Source organism: Akebia trifoliata, chromosome 11 (assembly GCF_017979445.1).
Source record: "Akebia trifoliata isolate Shusen 1 chromosome 11, ASM1797944v1, whole genome shotgun sequence".
NCBI lineage: Eukaryota > Viridiplantae > Streptophyta > Magnoliopsida > Ranunculales > Lardizabalaceae > Akebia > Akebia trifoliata.
Genome location: NC_141385.1, coordinates 38015661 through 38041861, shown reverse-complemented (window position 1 = coordinate 38041861; position 26201 = coordinate 38015661). Strand labels below are relative to the sequence as shown.

Below are 26201 nucleotides of genomic sequence, written 5' to 3'. Positions count from 1 at the left end.
ACACTTACCTATTTGTCATCCTTTAATCTAAGTTCCTTCAAACAAATACATAATTTACAAAATATCATCCTATTCATCCAAAGATTTTCGTGACAATTTGTGTCACTCTCGCAAGATAATCTTCTCAATATATTGACTCTTTCGTAATCTCGATTTAAAGTTTGTTGCCTTTGACATAATTTTAAACATCAAACATGTAAGAAAATTGCGTACATACAAAATATAACAATCATTATTGTTAGTTTATTGCGGTGTTGTACGTCCATATCCCTTTAAATCGTGTTTTTCATATATATTATTCCAATGTGAGTGTAGTATACATTATCGATTATTTTTGTGTTTGTGTTAAACAATTAAAGTAAATGAAGAGCGATAACTTAAAAACCCGAATAATGGAATCCCACCAAAATGCTGGGATTCCCTTTTCCCAGTCACTTCTTTCTCCCTAGCTTGGACTCCCCTCCCCACCTCTCCCCACTCTCTATATCTGTGTGTGGGCTCTTTTGTCTCCACTCATCTCTCTCTCTCTCATAGCTCTTTCTTCTCCATGTCCATCATTTTGGTTTCTCATTGAAATTTGAAAAACCCTCTTTCTCCAATACTTTGAAGCTCCATTAACGGCTTTCCTCAAGTAAGCATTCATCTTATGAGTGAGTTTAGGATTTTTTTTTTCTTTGTTCAATTTTTGTTTGGGACCATGATATAACCCGTTTTTCTTCCAACTGTTAGACACTTGGAAGGGCAATGTTTAGTGATTTTAATAAATCTTGACGATAAAATATTTCTTTTGAACAGTATTTAAGTTTTTGTTTTAAGATTTAATATTCTTGGTATATATTTTGTGATTAAATTTTTTTTTTTAAGACAAATTTGAATTACTGAGACTATGTACAAATGTCAAACAAAAACATGCAAACTAAAACCTGATCAACGTTAGACAAACAACATGAAAGTTAATCTGAGTCGTGATTTACTAGCACATTATTCAGAAAACTCAATACAGGATATGTAAAACGATTTTTGTTGTGGCCAAACATACTCTTAAGAGAGAAAAAAAAATTTAATAATGATTGCATTCACATTATAAAATAAAAATATGTATATATTTTTTATGGAATCAGTACCACCCATTAGACCAGGTATGATGGAGGCGAAGATGGCGAATGATTGGTTTAAAAATCAATTTCAAGATTTCAAATTCTAATGAATGTGATAATATAAAAAAAAGTTGGGAGTTCATAATTGATTAAGTTGAAGAAGATGATTTTTCATTTAAGAAAACCTAAACATCCCAAGATCAAAATTCAACATTAATTAAGAGTTAAATAATCAAAATATAACTGATGGTTCTGTTATTGAACCCAATCCAAACACAAACAACAACAAATAAAAATCTACTAATGGCAAGTACTTGATTTGAGGACTTTTTGAATGGGAAAATGATAGCAAGGACTCATTTTATCGCCTTTGTTTACTGTATTATAGAATGAATAAAATAAGAACAGTTCATCATCCATGCAAGATGATAGTCCCAAATCCTTGGAAACCTTTAAATAAATGAAGATTGGCAAACCACCTTGGCATCTCCAAATTATGCATCTTTGAATGAGCTCTGCTCAGTTGCTAGCAACATCTGAATCTGTGAGTCATCATCCGCTTGTTATGTCGCTAATATAATATTAAGAACATTTCATAGTTTTTTTTTTTCAGTTTATATATCTGTTTATGCGACCCATCGTTTTGATAGTATAACTACTCTTTTTGATTTCTCTCGACTGTGTAGGATTTGGATATTGGGATTATTGGATAGTGTCCCCCCATCAGATGTGAATTCTGGGTTTTTACCGGTATTTCGTTTGGGTAATTGTTCTGAGATAGGACCAAAACAGTATATGGTAGATTTCCTCCGCTAACATATTTCTTTGTTCCATCAAACACAAGAAAATGACCCTTTTCCATGGTAAAGCCTTTTCCATAGGGGTTGCCACACAATCAAACATGCATCACGTATTGGAACTACATTTTTTTTTTAAATGTCTACATTTCTAGTTTTATTTTTCTGTCTTTCAACTCAACAATCTGAATAAATTCATCTCTTCTAGGCCAATTTATCGGTATGATACTTCTTGACTACATAACATTCAATAATATAGGTATATAATGTATTTTTATTTCATGAGTACATTTTGCATATAACGAACAAACAAAATAGCTCAGGAATATTCACCAGTCACTACATGAGTTTTAAAAAGAGAAATCCATGTCTGTGCTGTGTTTTTCAATGTGAGCAAGAACAACTGGGTTCTGAGTCCTTAGAAGCCAACTTGTAACTCTGCTCCCAAGTATCAGTTGGGTTTGCTTGTGCATGGGGGACGTGGCGAGGATGTTTCTCTCTCTTGTCTCCCTTTAACTGCTTCATTGCGTGCTTAAGGGCAGGCAACAAGGCTTCCATGCATTCAACCACCGCATTTGGATTTCCTGGCATGTTGATGATCTGAACATGTAAAAGAAACCAAGAGTACCAGGAGCAGTAAATTCAGTGTCAAATATGAGGTGATTGTATTCAATCTCAATTCAAGAAAACTATGACAGGCAAGATATCTTCTTTCAACCCCCCCAAAACACCAAAAAGAAATCTGCTGAGGTGTATTAAAACAATCTTATCCCAATGACAAATTTTACCCGTAACTAATTTACTGTATTATTTTCAATGCAATATAGGCAACTTCATCTTTAATAAGCACGACTTAGTCTATGCACTAGGCATGCCCATTTACTGTAAGTTACAACAAGCTCATACCCCTACTACAACATAAGAAATTTGTAGTTCTTTCAAATATTTATAAAAGATTTGTTATTTATCTTCTTTTACTAGTGATACATCGTAGTGAGAGAAACAGTTCATCATGATAAAAAGTGAGTTTGAACATAAGATGTAATAGAACTTTTTGCAAGATTTGTTATGGTGGAGAAGAGAGCATTACTACAATGGGTTGCTGTCTTACCAATGTTGATCCTCTTATTCCGGCTGCAGAGCGTGAGAGCATTGCAAATGGCGTCACCTGATTCACATAAAATAGAGAAAGCGTTATTCAATACATTCAAGAAAAAATAGAAAATTCGAAAAAATATACAGAGGTATGACAGGGGCATACGCAGTGTTGTCAAATGCGGTTGCATATGCGAATATGCAATCGCACATGCTATTTCAAAAATAAAAATTGTATATGCTACCATCGCATATACAAAAATGTGCTATCTAACAAATATGCGATGGCATATTGTAGTATGTGGCATACTGTGCTACTGTCCAACGGTCAGAAATATGACCACTGGACACAGATTTTTATTTTTACTTTGCTTCTCTTTTATGTTATAATTACCTCACTTCTAATCTCCACTCAAGTCTCAACTGAAGTCACTCATTCACTCTCAATTCTCAAGACTCGAAGACAAAGAAAGCTATCACATATTCAAGTCGAGAATCAAGTGAAGTCATCAAAATTTAAAGATCAAGATTCATCCAACTCAAGTTCAACCTTCAACTTCAAGAATCAAGATTAGTTAAGTATCAACCAACTCAAGAATCAAGATTCATTCAACCTTCAACTTCAAGAATCAATATTCAAGATTAATCAAGTATCAACCAACTCAAGAATCAAGATTCATTCAACCTTCAAGTTCAAGTGTTCAACTTCAACCTTCAAGAAAGATCACATCAAATCAATATACATCCTCAAACACCAACAATTTAACATCATCATCATCATCATTCATCAATTCAAGAATCTTCAACAATTTTATTAATTATCATTTTTTTTTTCTCTTCTACTAGTACTACTCAAGTCGAGGTTGAGGTATTTTTTTTTTTTTTTTAAACTCTAATAGTTATTTGTTTTCTATTTTCTTTAGTTGTTTTTTATTTTTTTTGTTAGAAACTTCGAAATTAGTATGTCATCCTTGCCAGCCAACTCTTCCCTAAAGCCTAAATCAAATGATCCCAATCAAAAATACGGTCATTACCGTAGTCCAAATGAAAAGAGTCCAGTAGTATGTGAGTTGTGCAGGGACATTAGTAAAGGTGGCTTTGCATGCCACAAACAACATTTAGTACACATGCCAGAATCAAATGCTAGGGCATGTGAAAAAGTTACTCCCAAAATCCGAAAAAACTAATGGACTATATGGCAAAGCTTCAAAAAAGAAACAAAATAAGGTCATAAATCTAGAAAGCTATATGGAAGGTGGTGGTTGAGAGGATGATGATATCATTGCATACGATACCCCTCCTACGTCGACAAGGCATAGTAGACCATCGGTTCCACCACCACTACCTCAAAGAACTGTTAAAAAAAACTTGTACCCATTTCCACTAGATAGGTGATGTAGACCACATCCCGAAGATATGGTTGACCAAAGAGGGAAAGGTAAAGGTCCATACCAAACCACCATTTAACATAAATAAGATTGGAAGACAACCATTCAATATATAGTCAAATGACTATATCAAGTTGGAATTGCATTTAGCACTGTCACATTAAAGAGATTCAAAGTAATGATGGAGGCAATACGTCAATTTGGACCTAACTCCAAGTCACCTTCTTATCATGAAAGAAGAAAGTCATGTCTTAAAAAAGAATGGAGTTCACCCATGAGTTAATTAACGGATATCAAGAATCATAGAAAACCTATGAATGTACTCTGATGGTTGATGGATGGACTGATAGAACCGGTCAATCAATAATGACTTTTTAGTTAATTGTCCAACTGGAACAATGTTCCTAAAATTCATGAATGCATCATCCCATTCACACGATTGAGTATCTTTTTCAATTTTTAGATTGAACAATTGAGGAAATTAGTGAGGACAACGTTGTCCAAGTTGTAACAACGGACAATGTTATCCAAGTTGTAACAAACTACGCAACCACATATGTGGTTGTGGGTCGCCTTTCAATGGATAAATGCCCTCGTTTGTATTGGTCTCCATGTGCAATATATTTCATAGACCTAATTTTGAAGAACATAGGTAAATTGCATATCAACGCCATTGCTAAGGTTAGGAAGATCATTGTTTTTATGTACAAACATACAACGACTGACAGCACATACAGGTGAAAATCCAATTAGACTTGCCATCACTAGATTTGCAATGACCTTTTTGACACTACAAAGCCTACACGGGAAAAAGACTGAACTTAGAACTTTTGTAGTGTCAGCCAAATGGAACAATGGGTCTTGGTTAAAGAAAACCGAAGGAAAGTTAAACTATCTTGTCCCAAACTTTTTGAACAAATATCTCAAAGGCCCTAAATAATGTCATGCCATTTATTTATGTTTTTTGTTTAATAGATGGTGATGAGAAGCCCCCTATGGGCTACATTTATGATGCAATGGAAAAAATTATTGAAAAGATAAGGAAGTGTATCGATATCATGAAAGAAATTAGAAAAGTGTAGTTGATATTATTTATATGAGATGGGGTAGCCAAACAAAATTTGCATTGTATTCGGCTGCTTACATCCTTAATCCAATCGTATACTTCCAATCCGCGAATCAAGATGAGACGGATTCAACGCACATGGCTGGATTTCTTGACGTTTTGGAAATAATGATCCCTAAACAGGTAGAATAAGATACAATATCAACGCAGTTGGATCATTACAAGAATTGTGAAGGGGTCTTTGGAAAAGATATGGTCAAAAGGCATAGAACAACGAAAACTCCAAGTAAAAAATTTAATATTTAAATTTAGAATTTAGTTATTTGACTTATTTAATTATTTTGCATTTTATCACTATTCTATTTAAATATAATCTTTGATGTATATTGTATACAACAACTGATTGGTAGTCGGCATATGGAGTTGATCATGCTACAAAGGATCCATATTTGAAGAGGTTGGCCTAACATGTTTTGCATTGGGCTGCGAACGCAATTAGAGCACATTTGAGATGGTAAGAACTAAGTAAAATATTAAAAAAATAAGTAAAACACTCCTAATTTTACTTCATTCTTTCAAGGATATAAGTAAGTATCTAATATTTATAAATTGATGTGTATTGAACAAATCCACATTAAAAAGAGAAATAGGTTAGAACAAAAGATTTGAATGACTTGGTGTTCATACAATACAACCAGAAATTGTACAAGCAATTCAAGTTGAGGAAAGAGAATCCTGACTTCTATGATCCCACCTCAATTGATGATCTTAGCATAGATCATCCATGGATCATAGAGGCATGGAACAAGCTTGTGTTCAAAGGAGAGGATCTAACTTGGGACCAAGTTGAGCAAGCAGTTTTTACACCAGTACCTGGAGAAAGCTCAAGCCAAAGAAGGGGCATTAGTCGATACTCGAAGCAACTAGAAGACAAAGACGAAGATGAGACACAAGAAGAAAATGACGATGGAGATGAAGTAGTAAAAGGTCAAAAGGAGATGAAGAATTGGTGAGATCCGAAGACGAAGAGACTGAGGAGGATGAAGTGTGTGGAGGAGTCTAATGACGACGGGAATGGAAGCAACGACAACGGCGATCCTAGTGGAGATGATCCACAATGGATTAGGGATGCTTGTGAGAAGTATCAAAATAACTACTAGAATTAGTTACTTAGACATTTCTATGAGTATTTCCATGTATTTGTATGACTATTTAGCTATTTGACTTATTGTTTTTTTTTTTTATAATTGACTATTTTTAGTCTTTTAATTGCACGTTTTGGTGTAGGAGCTATGATTTATGAATGAAAATACAAAATTTGTGCATTGCTTAATTATTATGTATTTTCTGGATTTTTTAGATTTGTTAGCATTTTTATCTTTTTTTTGCGGCATATGCAATATTATGCGAAATCGCATATGTGAGCAACCTATGCTGGTCGCACACACTCGCATATGCTATTTAACAACATTGGGCATCCCATAAGACTTGGAAACCCAGAACATGAAATCTCACATGCATATACATACATACGTGAACCCATCATATACTTCGATACATTAATTTACTGGTGCAGAAACTAATGAGTGTGGATTAGTACCTTGAGAGACTCTTGCAACATGACATACAAAAGACCAGGTGTCTCTTTCTCTATCAAAGTTTTTGTTGCTTCAGGGGTAACATCTCTTGCAGTGAAGCCCGTGCCACCTAAAATAAAAAAAATATACATATATATATATACATCGAAAGAAGGGGGTTGATTGAAAAAGCAAGTTTCTCACCCAGAGTTAGGATGAGGTCGACTTTGTCAATATCACTCCATCTCTGCAGAACATTTTTAATTTTGCTCACTTCATCGGGAACAACAGCAGTTGCAACTACACTTGCTCTCCCCAGCCTTTCTGATGCAGAGTTTACAGCAGAAACTGCCCTTGGGCCACTGTAGGCACACAAAGTTCAAAATATAATGTAGAGGTTGTGTCCATTTTGATACACAACCAGGAAAACAAGTACAGCAAGTCTAGAATAAGTTTTCTTAAGTGAACACAAATTTGGTGGATCAGTCCTTCAATTCGAACAGATAACTCAGTTAAATAAATGAAAGCCCCATCAGTAAAAGAATATTCCAGAAGACCAGCATTAGAAATTTGGCCAATTATTTGAATTGGTCATGTTAACGAGTTTCTGAATGTTGTCGCAGAATAACCAGTGTTACTTTACTATCTCACTTTGATAATAAACACATTGCACAATGGCTCTGCTTTACTTTCTTTAGCATCAACAAAGTGACCCCATCAAAACAAAGATCTAAAGAGGTGTATCCAGATGCATTTGGTTTAGCTTATCAACATCTTCCAAGAGTTTTCCCAATTATTTGGGTAAACTGTTTTGACATACCATTCTATCCAGGGCCCCCATATCCTTCATTAACATGTACATCTTCAAATCCTGACTCACTCCAGTCTAAATTTATTAATACTTATTTGTTCTATTGATTTACTTTAGATCATTAAAAAAAATTCCTACTGGAATTTGTAGAAAAGTAATAAAAATTATTGAACTTTATTGAGTAGAGTTCCCCGAATACAAAGATTCCTATTTACACCAACTTATTGGCCAAATAATAAGCTAACCAAGTTTTTCTTACTACATGACATTGTAGGCTGCAAAATATCTCGAAACCTCATTCAGTAAGCTTCTGTTGTAGCTTTACATTCAACTCTGCAGTTGAACATATTCAAGATTAGCATTGCAATAGTATATTAAGATTACTACCAATACTTAAAACTAGTCATTGTAACCTCAAATTATTCTAAGACATATATTGACAGCTTCCGTATGTTTTTCTTTTGACACATGCTAGAATTGTGGCTAATTGTTCATAATGCTGATCACACTATCATATTCTTTTGGGTCTGCAGTCAAAGCCTCTTACCAAAATTAAGCTTACTATTCATTTCCACAAGCATAAAGCTTAGTAACAACACAGTTTTCGGATGTATTACAGATTCTATTCTTCAGGGTGTATTGTCAGGGAGATATTTATCTTGAGTTATTGGGAATATATTCATCAATGACGTTATTAAATTTCAGAGTATCCATTCTATTTTATTGAGAATTCAGGAAACAAAAACCATTTTTAAATAAAAGATCTAAAAGGATTTATGTGAATTTTTCAATAAAAAAAATGTCTATCAAACTAAATTTTAAATTGGAAGATATTACTGGGAAAAAATTATTGCAAAAAAAAAAAAAAGTAAAAGGTAATATCAAAATTTTATTACTCCTTAAAATGGAAATAAATTGAATAATATTCCAATTAAAATTAACTATAATTTTTTTTTTTTTTTTTGATAAGTAATTAAAATTAACTATAATTCACTCATGAGTTGTGGCTTTTCCTCATTTCCGATTAAGGCTGCTGGGGTCATAAGGTGACTTCCAAAGTATCCTTTTTTTATTTGGGCTGGGGGAAGATATTGACTATGGGCCAAGTGATTAGAAGATGGATGTGTTCAGTCAATGTGTGCTCCCTTTGTGTAGCAGATGAAGAAACGATGAATCATCTCGTAATCCACCGTAGTGTCTAGGGCGATTTGGGCTCATTTCCTCCAACTATTCAGGGTGGAGTTCTGCTTCCCTCAATCTAACCATGAAATCTTCGATTCCTGGATGGTGATTGGGTACGCATTCAACAACGTACTTCCGCTGGCATTTTGTTGGGGAGTTTGGTAGGAATGAAGTCAACGTACTTTTGACGGCTCTATATCCTCAAATCAATCCTTTCTATCTTAGGGCTGTTGTGGGGAGATGGAAAAGGGTTTGTAATACATCAGAGATGTAATCTTTGCTTTTGATTTATTGTTTTGTTGCCTTGTTTCTCTTGAGTTGGTCTCCTCGATCACTACTTTGTTTCTGGTGAGTGTATATTTTCCTTCATTCTCAGGTGTATCATAACCCAGTTAAGCCCAATGAGCCTCTTATATTCATAGTTTCCCCCTCCCTCCTCTAGTAGATAGGTCTTTTGGGGTAGTTGGTTGGTTAACAGTTTTTCAATAAAATCCTTATCCAAAAAAAAAAAAGGATGTGAAGGCAGACTCTAGTTTTTCATACACTGGGCGACCCGGAGCAAACACCAACCAAAAGATCCAGTTAGCCTTACATATGTTTCGTAACCCCAAAAGCAATTGAGTTGATGTAGGAATGTAAAGCCTATAGATTGATGAAGGTTTTGCTTGTATTCGTAGCACACAATAGATTAAGCTTCTCTTAGAAACTAGTAACAATAAAGGGAATTAGTCTGAAAAGACAAGAAGGCTATTAGAAATTTGAACCATTCATTGAGTAACTACAATTGATGATAACAACAATTCAATAACGCAAAGAAACATGAACTAGCATACCTCCGATCAGGCCCCGCCCCAGATGCGACAGTATCACTCACCGTAAGAATAGCTACTCTAACCTCAGCATCTCGAGATTCAGTCGCAGCTTGTACATGTGTCGCACTGCTATTAATAGCAGGATCAGAACTTAATGATAAAGAACCCGTTCTCATAGGAAGGCTGCTTATATCACATATTACAATCGCCGATACAGATGTTCCAGTTGACAGTACACTTCCTGCCACAGGCAACTCCAACAATACGTTTGCAGACTTCATACTTAGAAGCCGACTGCTCATCTGATGACCAGTGCTCTCAGCGACAAAACTTAAAAACACAAAAAAAAATGCTTGATCAAATTATTTTCATATAATACACAACCTGACCAACTATAGCTGGTTGGAACTTTATCTTTAAGCATACAAGATTACACTTACCCTGGATTACCTGATCCATCATTGACTTCCCATCTAATACTCGCACGATGAAATTCTGGTCGGACTGGATCAGTCTTAATGGGATGCGCAAGGCGAACATGCAATCTGTAAAAACAACACAGTAAGGTGGACAGAACAAACAAATATAAAATATACAGTTCAACCCAATACTCAAGAAAAAAAAAACTGAAATATTTAATTGACTGGAAGGCACAAAGAAAATGGAAGTTAAGCATTGTGGCAGAAGTTTATGCAACCTCAAAAGGTGAGGGTTTGTCCATCCAGAAAGATGCCGAATGGCAGGAACAGCAAAGAGATGGAAGCAGACTAAACAACTAACAGGATTTCCTGGTAAGCCAAATGCAAGAATCTTCTTGGCTGACATTTCCTCTGTTGATTTGACAACGATCTCTGCAAATGTTATAGGCTTTCCAGGTTTCATGAGAACCTGAAAAGAGAACATAGTCACTAAACTATTGATGCATGACGATGCAAACTTAACCTAAAATGATGATTTTGAGTTTTAAGAATAATTACCAAGAACAATAAAATTCATAAAATAAACTAATTATACCAGATGTTATTAATGAAATTTTAATGAGTAATTAAAATTGATTCCTACGCTTAGTTACAATCCTATAGGGCTACTCCCAAATATTAAAATGAAGGATCCTAAGGAAGATGGGACTTCCAAACTAACTTAAGGTCTCAATCTAATACCTGTGAAGATTTTCTTAAGCCCAATCAAGGGTTCCAAGAAATTGTTTTAGGCTCAAAGGGTTTTAGTGGCAATTGTGGAGGTTTCCACAATCCCAATGGCTATATGTTAGAAGGTAAAAATGAAAAGTTACGCAATTACAGGTATGTTGCAATATTTGGTATGGATTAAAGTCGGCCGATTTTGGAAACCTTTCAATAAATTTTCTTTCTTTGTCACCACCCAATTTGCCTTTTTTCACAACCATTCCCAAGTAGAACCACCTTAGAATCGAACAATTCTAGGTTGTCTGTCCTACATCAACTATGAAAAAATGGGAGCAAATATCTATCCTTCTAGTGTTAAGTGAATCTCAACAGTTTGACCAGCCACCTAAACAGAAATTAATTCCTACTCGTGAATTACACTCGCAAGAACTAAAGTCTAGACAAATCATGTTAATAAAAAAATCTCAGAGAAAGCAGGGAAAATACATAGATGAACCATCAGTCTACCCTGTTGAAATATACAGTCCCTCTCTTTTCCAGCAAAGGCTTGACAAAATCCCTGTCACCCATGGAAACACCTCCAGAAGTTAAAATAACATCAGCTCCCAAAGAAATGGCATTGTCCATGATCCTTTCTAGACTCTCTTCATCATCACGAGCAATACCCAAGTCAAGAACTTTGCAGTCCTGCTGCACTGCCGCTGCCATTAGCATTGCACGATTGGAGTCCCTGATCTGCATGAGTTAACAAAATAATCATCTTGATTCAAAATTTAACATTACTAAGTTTACAGTTTGAATTCCAAAGGTACCCAAAATAATTTAAAGTTGTGGTCGTCTTGCAAACGTGCAATACCTGCCCACGACTTAGATACTTAGTTGCAGGCTCTACAAGTTCATCCCCAGTAGAAAGAACTGCAATTGTTGGATTAGGATAGACCTGCATGGAGAAAGTGTAGTTATTATTCACTAGATATTAGAAATGTTAAATCATCAGACACGTAAGAAAGGAAAAAAGATATACCTTCACTCTCATAACTCCCGTAGTGGCTAGTAGGCCAATTTCGGAAGTGCCAACTCGCTCTCCAGCTCTTAATACTATGGTGTCTTTCTCAATGTCACACCCCTGACCAGAGAATGTAACACTTTAAATCTTCTAAATCTTAGATTATAAAACATAGATGATTTTCTTATTTTACTTTCTTTTAATTTGGTTAGTCACGAAGGCAAGAACAATAGCTAAGAGAAGTCACGCAATTCCCAATTATGAAGGACAGATATGCATAATAAATAGAGATGTCAAATAAAGAACTAATAGAATATCAAATCATTATGTGATTTTGAAGTAGGGAGTGTTATCTGCCTGTTGGGTAATCTAGAAATGTGTTCATAGATTGATCATAGTAGAGTTGAGGAATGATGATCTTGAGCTGGAAGAGTGTAAAAACTAGTAAATATAAAATTAGAAATGAACGTCACCAGGGAAATACAAGAGTAGCTCTAACAGGTGATAAACTAAGGAAATATCGATCCAGATGGGTTGGTTGTGTGCAACCACAAAAGCCAATTACCCCAATTAAAAGAAATGCGCAAGTTTCAGATTCTACAAGAGCAATAGAGACCAAAAAGAACGTCGTTTGAGGTAGTAAGAGCATATATGAAAATACTAGAATTTGAAAGCATAATTTTAGACAAAGTTGAATGGAGGAAAAAGATTCCTTCAGCTTAATAAAAAATTCTGGGAAAATGCTTAAAGACAAGGAATGGAAAGAGTGATCAAGAACAATAGATCAGTTTGTAAAGCAGGCTGGCACCTGCAGAGTAATGGAGTCTCCTTAACACATGGCACCACGACAGAATGGGCAGTCTTGAACTGAAACACACACAAGGAAAGGAAAGGCGCTAGGCTTGAGTGTACCTCCCAAGCACATGTCCTTATACTGGATACCTCTTATTTAGTTGTTTGGCAATTAAAGTGTAATGTGTAGTTTGATTTTGTGCAATATCATTGTAAGATATTTCCCAATACAACACAAGTGATGGTGTTGATACAATACAGTGCTTAATGTATAAGGTTCTCTCTATCTTGTTTGAAAGTAAGAAAGATATGAAGAAGACACATGCCTTGACTAAATATGGCTTAAGATAAGAGTCGAATGAAAAAAATAGGATTCTTGTTGCCAACCCAAGGCATAGTTGTTGATGATAATATTTTGTTCAAACCCCTCAAGATCCTCAAGAATGGAGGAAAACTGATACGAGCTCCAACAGATTGAGAATATGTTTGGGTTAACAGTGCATAGGGAGTACGTTAACATATGTTGTTTAGGACTTCTAGCAAAAATAACCCGGTAACTGTTGTATATGGCTGAAAAGCTACCATGTATAAATCCAAAAACATCAAAAGGGCAAAAAGGGGATGTTCAAGAACTTACGGAGAATTGAGACAAAAACATGAATTTACAACCTGAGTAGGTCACAATCACAAGTATGCACAACCTACTGATATCCACTTATATTTCTAATGTTTAAAACTTTTTCATATAAATTAAAATAACATTTTAATTAAAGATAACTTAAAATCAAAAATTAGATTTCACAAGAAATTAGCCCAATAAAGTTCATACACCCTAATGATAAAAAAATCATTTGTAACGGATTCCCCACCGTATGTGTCTTGTTTTCCAATTCATTAAGTGCCATACAACATTCATAGTCACTAATTATTTTCTCATAACATTGTCAAACCAATATTTGGATAAGGCATCGACAATGCTGAGATTAAATAAAACTTTAAAAACATATTTGTGGAAATATATTTTTTCCAACAATATCATGTTTTGGTATCTGTGGCATTGGAAATAATTCAGTAAAATCTGGGTAAATAAACCAAAAAAAAATTCCATAGCAAGTTATGCAACACAAGTAGGTAATAGGCAGGTGACATTTAGTTTTACGTAGCTATGGGCTTGAGAGGTGAGACATTTTTCCCCTACCTATAATTAGAGGAAAGGGGGCATAAAACTACCACTGGAAAAATATCTATAAATAAATGGGTAGTTGAATTCAAATTTTCTCATAAATATAAAACTGAGCAAGTCATAAATTATACCACTGGACGGATGTCGAGGCCTTGGCAAGCTTGCACCAATATTCTAACTCGCTTTGATTCACCTGAAGCAACTGTTATATCTTCAGTATCCTCAACTTGCACAACAGCATCTGCACCATCTGGTATTGGTCCTGAAAAGACAAATGAATCAACATCTTGTAGATTGAACGTTTTCCAACTATCAAAAACTCTTCAAACCATTTAAAAAATTGACTACAGCAAAAATTTTAGGATTATTTTATATGATATGAAAATTAATTCGTCCTTCTATTTCTAATATACATAATAAAAGATAACAACTTTGGGCAAAGTTGTTCCCAGATCTTTAATTAGCTACATACTCACATCTATGACCCAACATGTCATTCTCAACACCCTTTGTCAAAACGCTGGATTGTTTACACATGGCCCACATAATTTTGTTTGAGCACATATCCCTACACATTTTGATGAACACTTGAGACACCTTTCGTCTTCCATTATTTTGCATTTTCAAAATCAGTCATCTTAAACCTTCGGATATCATATTTTTTATAAATAAAAAATTGGAATTTTAGTTTAAGAAATTAAGGATTTTCCATAAAGGGTTGATATGAGGTTGAAAGCAATGGATTGAAGGATTAAATAGAATAAATAGATATTCAAGATGACATACATCCAAGCAGATGTACATTTTCATTACATTGCCATCATCATTATCACTAGCATCATCATCATCATTTTTTTAATGGGTAAGCTGAACTTGAACTCACAACCTCAAAGTTGATTTGCAATGTGTCAAACCAACTAAGCTATGGGTCTAAGCCCTAAACCTTTTTTTATGGGTAAGCTGGACTTGAACCCCCAACATCAAAGTTGCCTTGCAATGTGTCAAACCAACTGAGCTATGGTTCTAAACCCGCATGGTCATTGTGGATGGTATTTTTCATACAACATCAAAGAGTGACACATGGCACATAGGGATTATAAAAAAGGGAAATACTGAGCTCCGACCCCCAAGAGTTGAGAGGAATCCAACCTATCAAATCTCACTTCTTGATAAGGTCGGAGGATGGGAAACCGAATGCATGGGGAGGTCGACTTTGGAACTTGGAGAGATAGGTTGGAGCACGGAGGGGGATTCAGTTAGTCGAATCCCTAAGAGTCAAGGATCCAATCATATTCGCGAAGGTCAAGGGAGATCCCTAAACTCAAGGGGTGAACTCTCCAAAATAATGGACAAGTACATTCCTAATAAAGAAGAACTACTAAAACGGAAAGGGAGGGAATTTAGGAAGGAAATCAAGGAAGATCCTGGGGTTGAGACCTCTATAAATACAATATAAATACAAGGGGAATGGCCACAAAAAAGTTATACAATTCTTTCTTCAAAAACCCTAAACTATTTTTTTGTACTAAGGTCTTGACTTGGGCCTCAGAGATGTGTTGTTACAAGCGCACCCAGGTGCACCCAAGAGCACAGGTGGAAGTCAATCGTCCATTGAGGATCTCGAGGTAGCGCAAGTTTTTGCATCTACATTCATCATCATTGTCTTTATTGTTTGTTTACATCAAATTTCAGCACTTACTGCTGAAACAATAATTTTCAGCACTCATCCTAAAAATAGTGTGTTTGTTTACTCGGTATTTTTAGCAAAAACACTGAAAATTGAGTGAAAATTATAATCTAGAGGGGCGTTACTTATTGCTATTTACTTATGGCGCTTTGCACCGATGATTTTTTAGTGTGATAAGTATACCCTTCTTGAAATATAACAATTATTCATCTTGTCCCCGACTTTTAACTTCCATCAAATAATTACTAGGGTTTCTTCTTCTCTCTTGTCAGTAAAAAAAAGAGGGATTTTGCACGAAATCTAGGGTTCTTCAAGAGGGAGTTTGGACCGACATGAAATCGTACATTCGCATCGATCAAGAGGTGAGTTTCTTCCCACTTTATTCTCGATCATCACTTTTTTCCTGGTTTTCAATTATGAATTCATTTTATACTCTCTCAAACAAAGAACAAATATGGAGTTTTGGGTTTTTTATTTCAGTATTGTTCGAATACCGAGTTTGTTGGTTAAACCCAAAATGTTTGAAAGTATTCCAGAACTATACATATCAAACACCATTACAAAAATAAACCCAATTGCAGACAATCAAAACCAAACATATTTGAAAATCCCAAGTTTTACTAGGTCATCATTTCAACTAATTTAAGTTTTATGATACCCATCATCCATCCTACAAATAATCAACCATTCCCAAATGAAAAAAAAAAAATTATTATAGGGTTTTGAGAAAAAACCCATTTGAAGATCTCAAAGAAAGAGAGCTGCTATTGGCACCCCAACTTTTACTTATTACTATGATGTAGGACATCTACAATTCTAATTAGTTTCCTAATTCTACTAGGATTTGTTTCTATTTTTTAGTTCTATTAGAATTTCTATTTTTTAGTTCTATTAGAATTTCTATATTCTAGTTTTAATAGGATTTCTATCTCTACTTCTAGTAAGATTTATATCTCATAGTTATGTTAAGAGTACAATTCCTTATTAGTTTCTAATTTGTTTTAAACTCGTTTTCATTATTTAGGTTATAATTAGAAGTGCTTAGGAGTGTCCAATGTTAGTTCTAATAAGATTAGAAAGTTAGTATTATGTTCTAATAGGTTAGGAATTTTAATTTTTGGTATTTTAGTAGGATTCTAAGTTGTTATGATGGAGTTATCTATATAAGGAACTCCAAATCTAAAAATTCAATTATTTTTTCTCTCTTAATAATTACTTTTTAGCTTTATACTTTATTTTTTCCAAGTTATTGCTTATTTATCAATTAAATCTATTGATTCAAATTGATTTTGAGTGTTCCATTGACCCTAACCTATCGATTCACACGCTTCTGCTGCGTCACCCCAATTAAAAATAAAGAAAATAAGTGAATGGGGTGTAATTAGTAAAAGTTGAGGTGCTAATAGAAGCTTGCTCTCTTCTTCTTTTTTGTTAGATTATATTTTTTTGAGTTTAAAATTCTATATGAGCCTAAACATAACGGTTTTGTAATGTTGAGATCATTATTTAACCAAACCTTTGTAAGGTTTGAAGAGTGTTTTTTAATCTTTAATTGGGCTGTGATCAATAATTTAAGAAATTGGGGTGTAATAGGTAAAAAGGTGTCCATAGCAGCTCTCCAAAGAAATCAGCATCTGCAAAGGAGTAGAATAAACAATGACCCCAAAACACATGAAGATAAGTGTTTTAAGCTCTTGGGATTTTAACAAAATCCAATATAAGATTTATGTTCCATGTTAGCACTCCATTTGGTTTTTGACAAGATTCAAACCCAAGAGGTAGAGTTTGAGAAAAGAAATTCCATTTTTTAATTTCCATTGAGTTTGGTCTACTAATCTACTACATGTTAACTTGTTCTTTTTGATGAGTTATTATTATTATTATTATTCTAGTGTTTTGATTAATTTGCTTCATGTACTCATTTATTTTTGGTTTTTATATGTTATTTTTAGATTTATCTAGTTTGCGTTATGTTTATAATCAATTTTATTTGCACAATGCTATAATATTTTAATCTTTCTTTGAGCTATAATATCCCTTATTACATACTTGTTTAGATATGGCTCCAAAGGATAAAAGAGCATCTTGGTCAAATTCGGATGTCAAAAAAACATTTCTTGACCTATGTACTGAGGAAGTAAACCGTGGAGGGAGATCGGGAGGGACCCTCAAATCCCAATCATGGACTAGGATAATACTTGGGCTCAAGAATAGGCTATCAGTCGACATGACTCTACGCCAATTAAAGAATCAATGGGACCATCTTAAGAAGCATTATGGTTTATGGGTGAAGCTTACCACTACCTCGGATCACGGCTATAATGCAACGACAAATACTATTAAATGGCCGGAAGAAAAATGGAAATACTTCCTACAGGCAATTTTCAAACATATTATTTGTATTTGTAAAATCCTTAGAATTTTTATAAATAGGCTAATAAGTTATTGAATAATGATGAATGCACGCAGTTTTGATATGTGATCGGGTACGTTGCTGACGTGTGTATCCCGATGAAAAAGATCTATGATTCTGTACCCTTGCCACATCAGCAACATACCAAAACCACGTGCATTCATCACGACTCTATGTTATTATGTGTCACAGAAGTACCCGGATGCAAAACAATATCGCCACAAGCCTTTGATGTACACAGAAGAGCTATGTACCCTATTTGAGTGTACGTTAGCAAGCGGTGACACCGCATGGGGTCCACATATATACAAGGAATGTCCATGGATTCTATTGCATCCATGTATCAAGCATATGCCAATTCGCTGAATTTGGATGCATTCAACAAGGACAAGGAAAATTTAACACCAACTACTCCAAATATCCAAGTTCCTCCAAAAAATGTTGAAGGATCATCAACCCAAAAGTGTCAAAAGAAAAATGACATTGATGATCTTCAAAATAATATAGAATCACTTGTCAATGTCCTTGGGAAAGAGCCTGACAATGGACCCTCTGTACACGATTGTATACAATCTCTGAAAGAAATGAAGATGTTGGAGAAAGGAAAAGGAAAATCAAAATGTTATCAAAATGCTATATGTCCAAGCTGGATGGGAAGGAGTAACACACGATTCACAGATCCTAATGGAGACCATTCGTGACCCGGCAAATAGATATCAAATTCCTCCACTTGGTATTGTTACTATTTTTCAGTTAGTATAAAATGTATTTATATGTAATTAAATACGTACAACATTATTTTCATTTTATGTAGATAAATATTATTTGGTTGATGTTGCCTACACGCACACATGTGGACTCATGACGCCATATCGTAACGTTCCGTATTGGTTGCCTGATTTCTGTAGTAGTCGTGCTAAGGATAAGGAAGAGAGATTCAACCATTCACACGCCAAGTTGCGAGATTTTGGAGTAGTAAAGGCGTGGTTCCCAATCTTTAAAAGGATGGCATCATTTCCTTTTCCATCCTAGAGGAACTTAGTGATTGCATGCATGGCAATTCACAATTATCTTCGTAGGATTTCGATGATGGATGAACTATTCGAACAATCTAAGAATGAAGACATTCCTTTAAATATGACTACCGATGGAGACAATCCACTTGACTTTGATCATCTATTTGGACATATTGAACAGGAGTTCATGGTTACGTTATGAGATCAGATTGCAAATCAACTTACCATTGCAAACCTATAAATTGAGTTTTTTATTTTAAGATGGAGGAGTTCTGCTATTTTTATCATCTATTTGAGATGATTTCTTTCACATTTATTTATTTACCATGTGATAATGTGTAACCTAGGTTCAGATATCTACCCATGTGTTCTATTTTACCCACAATGTGAAATGGACTTTTATTTACCACATTGTATCCATATTCAATTGCTTTGTTAGTATTCAAATCATCAAATTGTTGTTCTCTGTGACCTTTGGATTGATAGAAAAAGTGGGGATATTGAAATTATCCTTATTTCCACCTTTAAATGGACACTTAAAATAGAGAACAAACTCTCAACAACCTTTTTTGTTTAAGAAGTGTTGTGTTCTGACTTGAGTCTTGTTTTTAAAAATTAGATTTGAAAAAATATGAGTAGAATGTTATGTAAAATTTAAAATTTGGGTAAATTGAATTGTATTTGACTAATTAGATTGTCAATTTCATATTCTCTTTTAGAATTTATGTTTTTTTTATCATCTGTGATGAGAATTAGGCATTTGAAACAACCAAACAATGTGTAATGTGATTGAAAGGGCAAAATAGTCAATTTATCATATTTCAATAATATGTAACAAATAGGATTATGTGATTATAGTGCTTAATTTGAATCAGTTCAGCATAATTCAGACAGGTAAACAGGTAACTTCCTTGGCACTTAAATTCAAAGCTTATATTATTTCAACAACTAAAATCTTTCAGTACTTATTTTTTTAATTTAACAAATGGCCCCTACGTGATTGAAAATGAATGGTTTTGGTAAGAAATGTCCATCTCAACATGTGATGTTTTCTACATTTTGGTTTTTGGTCCATTGAGTTTTTAAATTGATTACATGTCCCCCTACAATTTTGTGAATATTTAATATAATATTTTCAAATTGATGACATGTTTCCTTGACCTTGGTCTTCTCTTATAGATTACCAAAAAAATGACCTCAATTCTCTCCCCTCCTCCTCCTCCTCATCATCATCATCATCACCAATGTAGTCAAGGTGAGAGCCTTAGTGTGCCTCAAGGCGGGACGGACCGAAAGAGCCTTAATACACGTGGGGCGAGGCAATTTAAGTGAGGCGCACCAAAGCGCGCGCCTTGACTACGCCTCAGTCAAGGTGCACCAGGCGTGCATATCACTACAAATGAATTTATTTATTTAAATACGACACTAATTTCATATTTAATTGTATACTTTTTACATACAAAATTAAATTTATTTGGAAAATTAAATTTTTTACCATTAAAAATATTGAATTTTACATTGGTGATTTTTTACTCAGCCCAAGCCTGTTAGGACTTAGTTTACTTAGGCCCGATAAGGGTATCTGGCTAGTGTAAAGGTGAGCTCGCCTTTCTAAGGTCTAGTCAGTACTCAACCAAGCCTGACCAAAACCCACCCGTGGATAGTCATAGCTGTTGTTCTGCCATAGCAACAACACATGATGTTGGCCAACTTTTACTTCTTTTTCTTCCCTTCATTTTAACCTCCTTGTTCCGCTCTACTTTTTCTTTTACTATTGATTGTTCTTCTTCTTGAAGTGTTGAATACTTTAACCTGTTTGTAGAAAAACTCACATTTATACATGTTATAATTGTAAAATATCAAGAACCCATCTTTTACTATTTTTTAATTTCATTGTGCCTTTCTTTACTCAGGCATGCACATCCCCTTGCGCCTCAAGCACTAGGAAGCCTTTGCGCCTTTCGACCTTAACTACTTAGATCATTACCATCATCATCGGCATCTTTATCATCATCTTTGCCTTTATTATAGTAGCTATCATTATCAATCATTATCAACATAGTTATCATCATCTCGAAAAAGATGAAGATGATCATTTTCACTAGTCCATAAGTGAAGACCAGAATCAAGGGGCATATCAACATTTTAAAAACATAAGAAACTTTTAAAAAAACATAGTGTCAATGGCCTGCACATGCAAACTAGTAACTTAAAAAAATTAAAAAAAATTAAAAAAAAAAAGAAGAAGAATGCTCCTCTAGTTATCTTTTCTCTTCAATGAACTCCCTTTACTACAGATACGTTATAATTTTCTACAGTAAATAAATAAGAACCTTTCCATGCCGAAATTCTCTTTTCTTTTCTTTTTTGATAAGCAATGAGAATTTATTAAAAGGTGGTCGAGAGGACCAACTAAAAGATTACAAACGCAAAGCTAAGGAACAGAGATACTACAGACCCAAGAGCATCCACCAACAAAATCATCAAAAGACACAAAAGTTAAGTAGTATGAAGCGCAGAGATGGGGATTCAGGATGAACAAACTCACCACCAGTTGTTACATATGCAACCGTTCCAGGAGTAATAGTCACACCCAATCCATCATTTCCAGCTCTTGATTCAGTAATTACAGGATATTCACCAGGGCCATCGGAAGCAACTACTGCAAAACCATCCTGCAGAAACCATCATTAGGACTTGAATAATGCTGACTGAATAAACAGACATCGAGAAGTCAAAAAATGTGACAAATAAACTTACATTCTTTTGACTTCAAACCATATGAATAAATATGCTAAGATCGGTGAATAAATACAAGGTTCTAAGTATATAAATCAACGTTAAAAAGGCTTATCTTGGAGTTCCATTATTGACTTCAATCTGCACTCTCTCCCAAAAAGAAACGAAGTCTACAAGCTTCCCATATCCTGTGACATCCATCTAATCGCATTATAATCATCACCCCTTCAATGAATCAATATAGTTGTCAACACCATACCCTTACCCCACATATTGGCTGAAGGGATCTTCAGCCAATTCTATCTATATCCATGTAATCGTCATCCTCAAAGCATCACCCTAAAAATTAGGGATAACTGAAACAAAACCATTCTTTTTTTTCTTCTTCTTCTTTTTATAAGTAAAACAAAACCATTCTTCCATCCAGTTCTATGTAAATCCATGTCTTTTGCTAATTCAGACATCTATAAATCTACTCTCACTACATTAATACAAGTTCTTGGTCTTCATCTCGCTCCTTTAATCAAAATGATCCTATTATCAATCTTCATTGCATGAAACCAAACTATCTCACTCAACTTTTCCTTTACTACCTAATGAGGCTACTAAATTTTCAAAAATTTGTATTTTTCTTAGTATTTCCATTCCTAATCTCAACATCCTCATATCATCTTTGTTCAATCTAAATCCATGTCTTCTCTAAATACAAATGTCTATAGATGTCCTGAATGATGTCAATGTCCATTGGGACTCCTTTCTTTTACAATACCCACCAACATTACTTTCTAGCATGAATTATAAAATCATCTGAGACCAAGATGACTCACCCAAGTAATCTCGATATCATTATTGACCGTGCGAGATTTTCCATGTGAATTGTCCTTCACATTGATTCCTTCAAGATCCAATACGACTCATCGGATATTTTAAAACATTGGCCGAACCAATAAAAATCGACCAAGTCAAAATCGGTTTAAATTTTTTAATAAAAATAATAGATTTTTAATAATTTGAACATTTATTATCTAAATAGAAATATGATCTTGTGACTATGCAACTTCTAATCCACTTTACATACACATACACACACATTTTGATTAATAAAAGGGAAATACAACAAAGAGTTAGATCGAGATGACCTACACAGAAAAAGAAAAAACAAAGAGAAGAGCTCGAACTCTTGAAGATTACAAACACTCTCCCATCAAACTAAGAAGTCTTCAAAGAACACCCTTTTGAACTCTTTAAAGATCTTACACCCCCCCCCCCCAAAAAAAAAAAAAAAAAGAGCCCAAGAACCGACAAAAACAACTCTTGACCTGATTGCGCCTTCCATTTGAAAACTCTAACATTTCTTTCCTTCCAAATACCCTATGTAGTAGCGAACAGGATTAAAATCCAAAGTAACCTTTAGGACAAGCGGAAACTAGACCCTAATTGAAGCCATTCCAAGAAAATGTCTCTCATGATGTCCAACAAATAGCACTCTAGCCCGAACAAAGAAAATAAATGCACCCACAAGTCATATGCCAAAAGGTAATGCACGAGAAGGTGGTTAGCCAATTCCTCATCTTGCAAGCACATGCCAAAATAGCTCAGACCACAGAAACCCCTTCTTCTGAACTGATCCAACGTTAGACTCATTGCCTTCACTATTATCCACACAAAGAAAGTCACCTTAGATGGCACCCTTGGGCCCCACACAGCTACTACGGGAAGATAGGGTCCCCACTCCTATTTAAATAATTATAAAACTCTATCATAGAAAGCAACCCTTTGTTATTAGTGACCCAAACTCTTGAGTCATCGCCGACCAACCCTTCTGAAACGTTGCCAATGCACTCCAACAACTCTGACAATATCGGAATCTCCCAATCGTTCAATGGCCTCCTGAAGCCTAAATCACAACTAGTACATTCAATGTCAATCCCACAAAAAATAGCCAATGGAAGGTTCCTTTTTCTTGAGATGGCAAAAAGAGAAGGAATCTCTCCTTCAAAGGGGCTTCTCCGAACCACGAATCCTCCCAAAATCTAACTTTATCTCCCCCTCCAACTTTAAAAAAGACCATTTTTTTAATTAAAGAAGAACCTCTAGGATGCCTTTCCAAACCCCACACCCATACGGATTTTTAGCTTAACCACTCTCCCACTCAAAGATGTCCACCCCAAATTTAGCCATAATCACCTTGCGCCACAACTCTTCCCACTCCACGCCAAACCTCCAAAGCCACATCCCTAACAAAGCACCATTCAAGGATCCCAACTTTAAAAAATGTCATTTTTTGAATTGAGGAAGAACCCTTAGGATGCCTTTCTAAACCCCACACCCATAAGGATTTTTAGCCTAACCACTCTCCCACCCAAAGTGCTCTCCCCAAATTTAGCCGCAATCACCTCACTCCACAACCCTTCCCACTCCACCCTAAACCTCCAAAGCCACTTCTCTAATAAAGCACCGTTCAAGGATCCCAACTTTCTAAATCTGAATCCCCCCCCCCCTACTCTTTACAGTGCAAAAGTGTGTCCAACAAACCAAATTAAGCTTACTTTTCCCTTCCCTATTGTGCCTCAAAAAATCTCTAGATCCGCTGGAAAAACTTTGCTCTTTCGGAGATTCACTAGAAACTCTGAGACCACTTCAAAGCAAGATATCAACCCTCCCAGGAATCTAACCTGATTAATGTCGTCATCCAAAAAAAAATGCGTCATCTACAAACTGTAATTGAGTAACCAAGGGGCCGCTTGCACTGAGCCGAAAGCCACCCAAGTCCCTGTTCTCTACCGCTTTACCTATCATTCTCCCCAACGCCTCGGCCACCAACAAGAAGAGAAAAGGGGAGAGAGCATCACCCTGAAGCAAGCCCCAAGAACTCTTGAAGAAACCTTTTGGAGAATCGTTAACAAGAATAGAGAAAGAATAAGAGCAGACCCACTTCATAACCAAATAAATTCACTTATGGCCGAACCCCATGTGACCCAACAGGTACCTCAAACAGCTACAACTAACATGATTATAAGCTTTTTCCAAATCTATTTTACACACTAAACCCGGCACTTCAGATTTTAACCTCAAATCTAAGCATTCGTAAGCCATAAGAACCTCATCCATGATCTATCTCTCACTCATAAAGGCCCCTTGACTTAACCCAATCACTCCATCTATCACCTCCTTCATCCTCATGTCAAGAGTTTGCGATATGATTTTGTAAGTAGCATCCACCAAACTAATAGGTCTGAGGCTGCAATGTCTTCAACCCCGATCTCTTCAGCACCAGAGCAACAAAAGATCAATTCGACCCATGATCCAAGACACCTTGTTCGAAAAAATCCTTCACAACCACCATCAAATCAACTTTAATTGAATCCAAACTAGTTTTGAAGAAGCCCAAACTGCAACCATCCGAACAGAAACTAGAGATAGAGATAAATGCCATAACTTCCTCAACTATCGCTATAAACCTAGTTAAATGGATATCTAATGCAAAAGGAGATGAATCGGGCAAATCAACTCAGTATAATCTAAATCAATAAATAAAACCATTTGGAGAATGGAGACGCATCCTCTTTTTTAGAGCTGCTATTGACAGCTCAACCTTTACTTGTTACACCCCAATTAAAAATAAAGAAAATAAGTGAATGGTTGGCAATAAGTAAAAAATTGGGGTGCCAATAGAAGCTCTTTCTCGGGTTTTTTTCAGCTAGATTTCCATTTCTTGGTTTTAAGATTTTATATGAGCCTAATCATAAATTTAAACAACTACTGAAATTGTTCGAACGAGTGTTATATTGTTTTGTAATGTTGAAATAATATATTGAGCCAAACCTTTGTAATATTTGAATGGTGTGTTTTATTCTTTAATTGGGGTGTGATAAATAATTTAACGAATTGGTGTGTAATAAGTAAAAGTTGGGGTGACAATAGTAGCTCTCCTTTTTTTTTTTTTTTTTTTTCTTACAATTTCAAAAAAAAAAGATAAAAATTAATAATAATAATAACATGACATTGAAATTTTAAATTGATGAATCGGAACTCATAAGCAGAAATCTGTTCATTTGTTTTATTTATTTAAAAATTATAGGTTGAAGTTAGGGTTTCACCTTGATCGAAGCTCGATAAGGAGGTAAAGGGTCTGGAGCTCGGGTATCTTCGGCCAGGATCTTCCCGAGCGCCTCGTGAAGCGGAACCAAGATGGGTTGAAGGCGCTGAGAGACGCTGAGGACGATGCGAAGCGCGTCCTCCATTGATATCGTGGAGCTGCTTGTGCAGGAAGCCATACTGTTCTTGGGGATTTTCTGCTTTTAAGAAATGAATTTCAGAGTTACAGCGAGATCGAAGGGTGTATGTTTAAGGGGGGATATAGAATAAAGATTAGGTATGCACATTGGATCGGCC

General features: G+C 35.2%; 1 protein-coding gene across 1 annotated transcript; it reads right to left on the bottom strand.

Annotated features, from left to right (window-relative positions):
* Nucleotides 1-2140: 2140 nt before the first annotated feature.
* On the bottom strand, nucleotides 2141-26124 carry B73 (molybdopterin biosynthesis CNX1 protein / molybdenum cofactor biosynthesis enzyme CNX1 (CNX1)). The gene is made up of 13 exons (XM_086457742.1): nucleotides 25907-26124; nucleotides 21616-21742; nucleotides 14083-14213; nucleotides 11995-12096; nucleotides 11827-11910; nucleotides 11478-11705; nucleotides 10523-10713; nucleotides 10266-10370; nucleotides 9847-10155; nucleotides 7225-7382; nucleotides 7044-7150; nucleotides 3006-3062; nucleotides 2141-2494 (listed from the first exon to the last, which is right to left on the bottom strand). Exons 1-13 carry the CDS (start codon nucleotides 26081-26083, stop codon nucleotides 2279-2281), a joined length of 1992 nt encoding a protein of 663 aa, XP_086313868.1. The 5' UTR covers nucleotides 26084-26124; the 3' UTR covers nucleotides 2141-2278.
* Nucleotides 26125-26201: the final 77 nt, after the last annotated feature.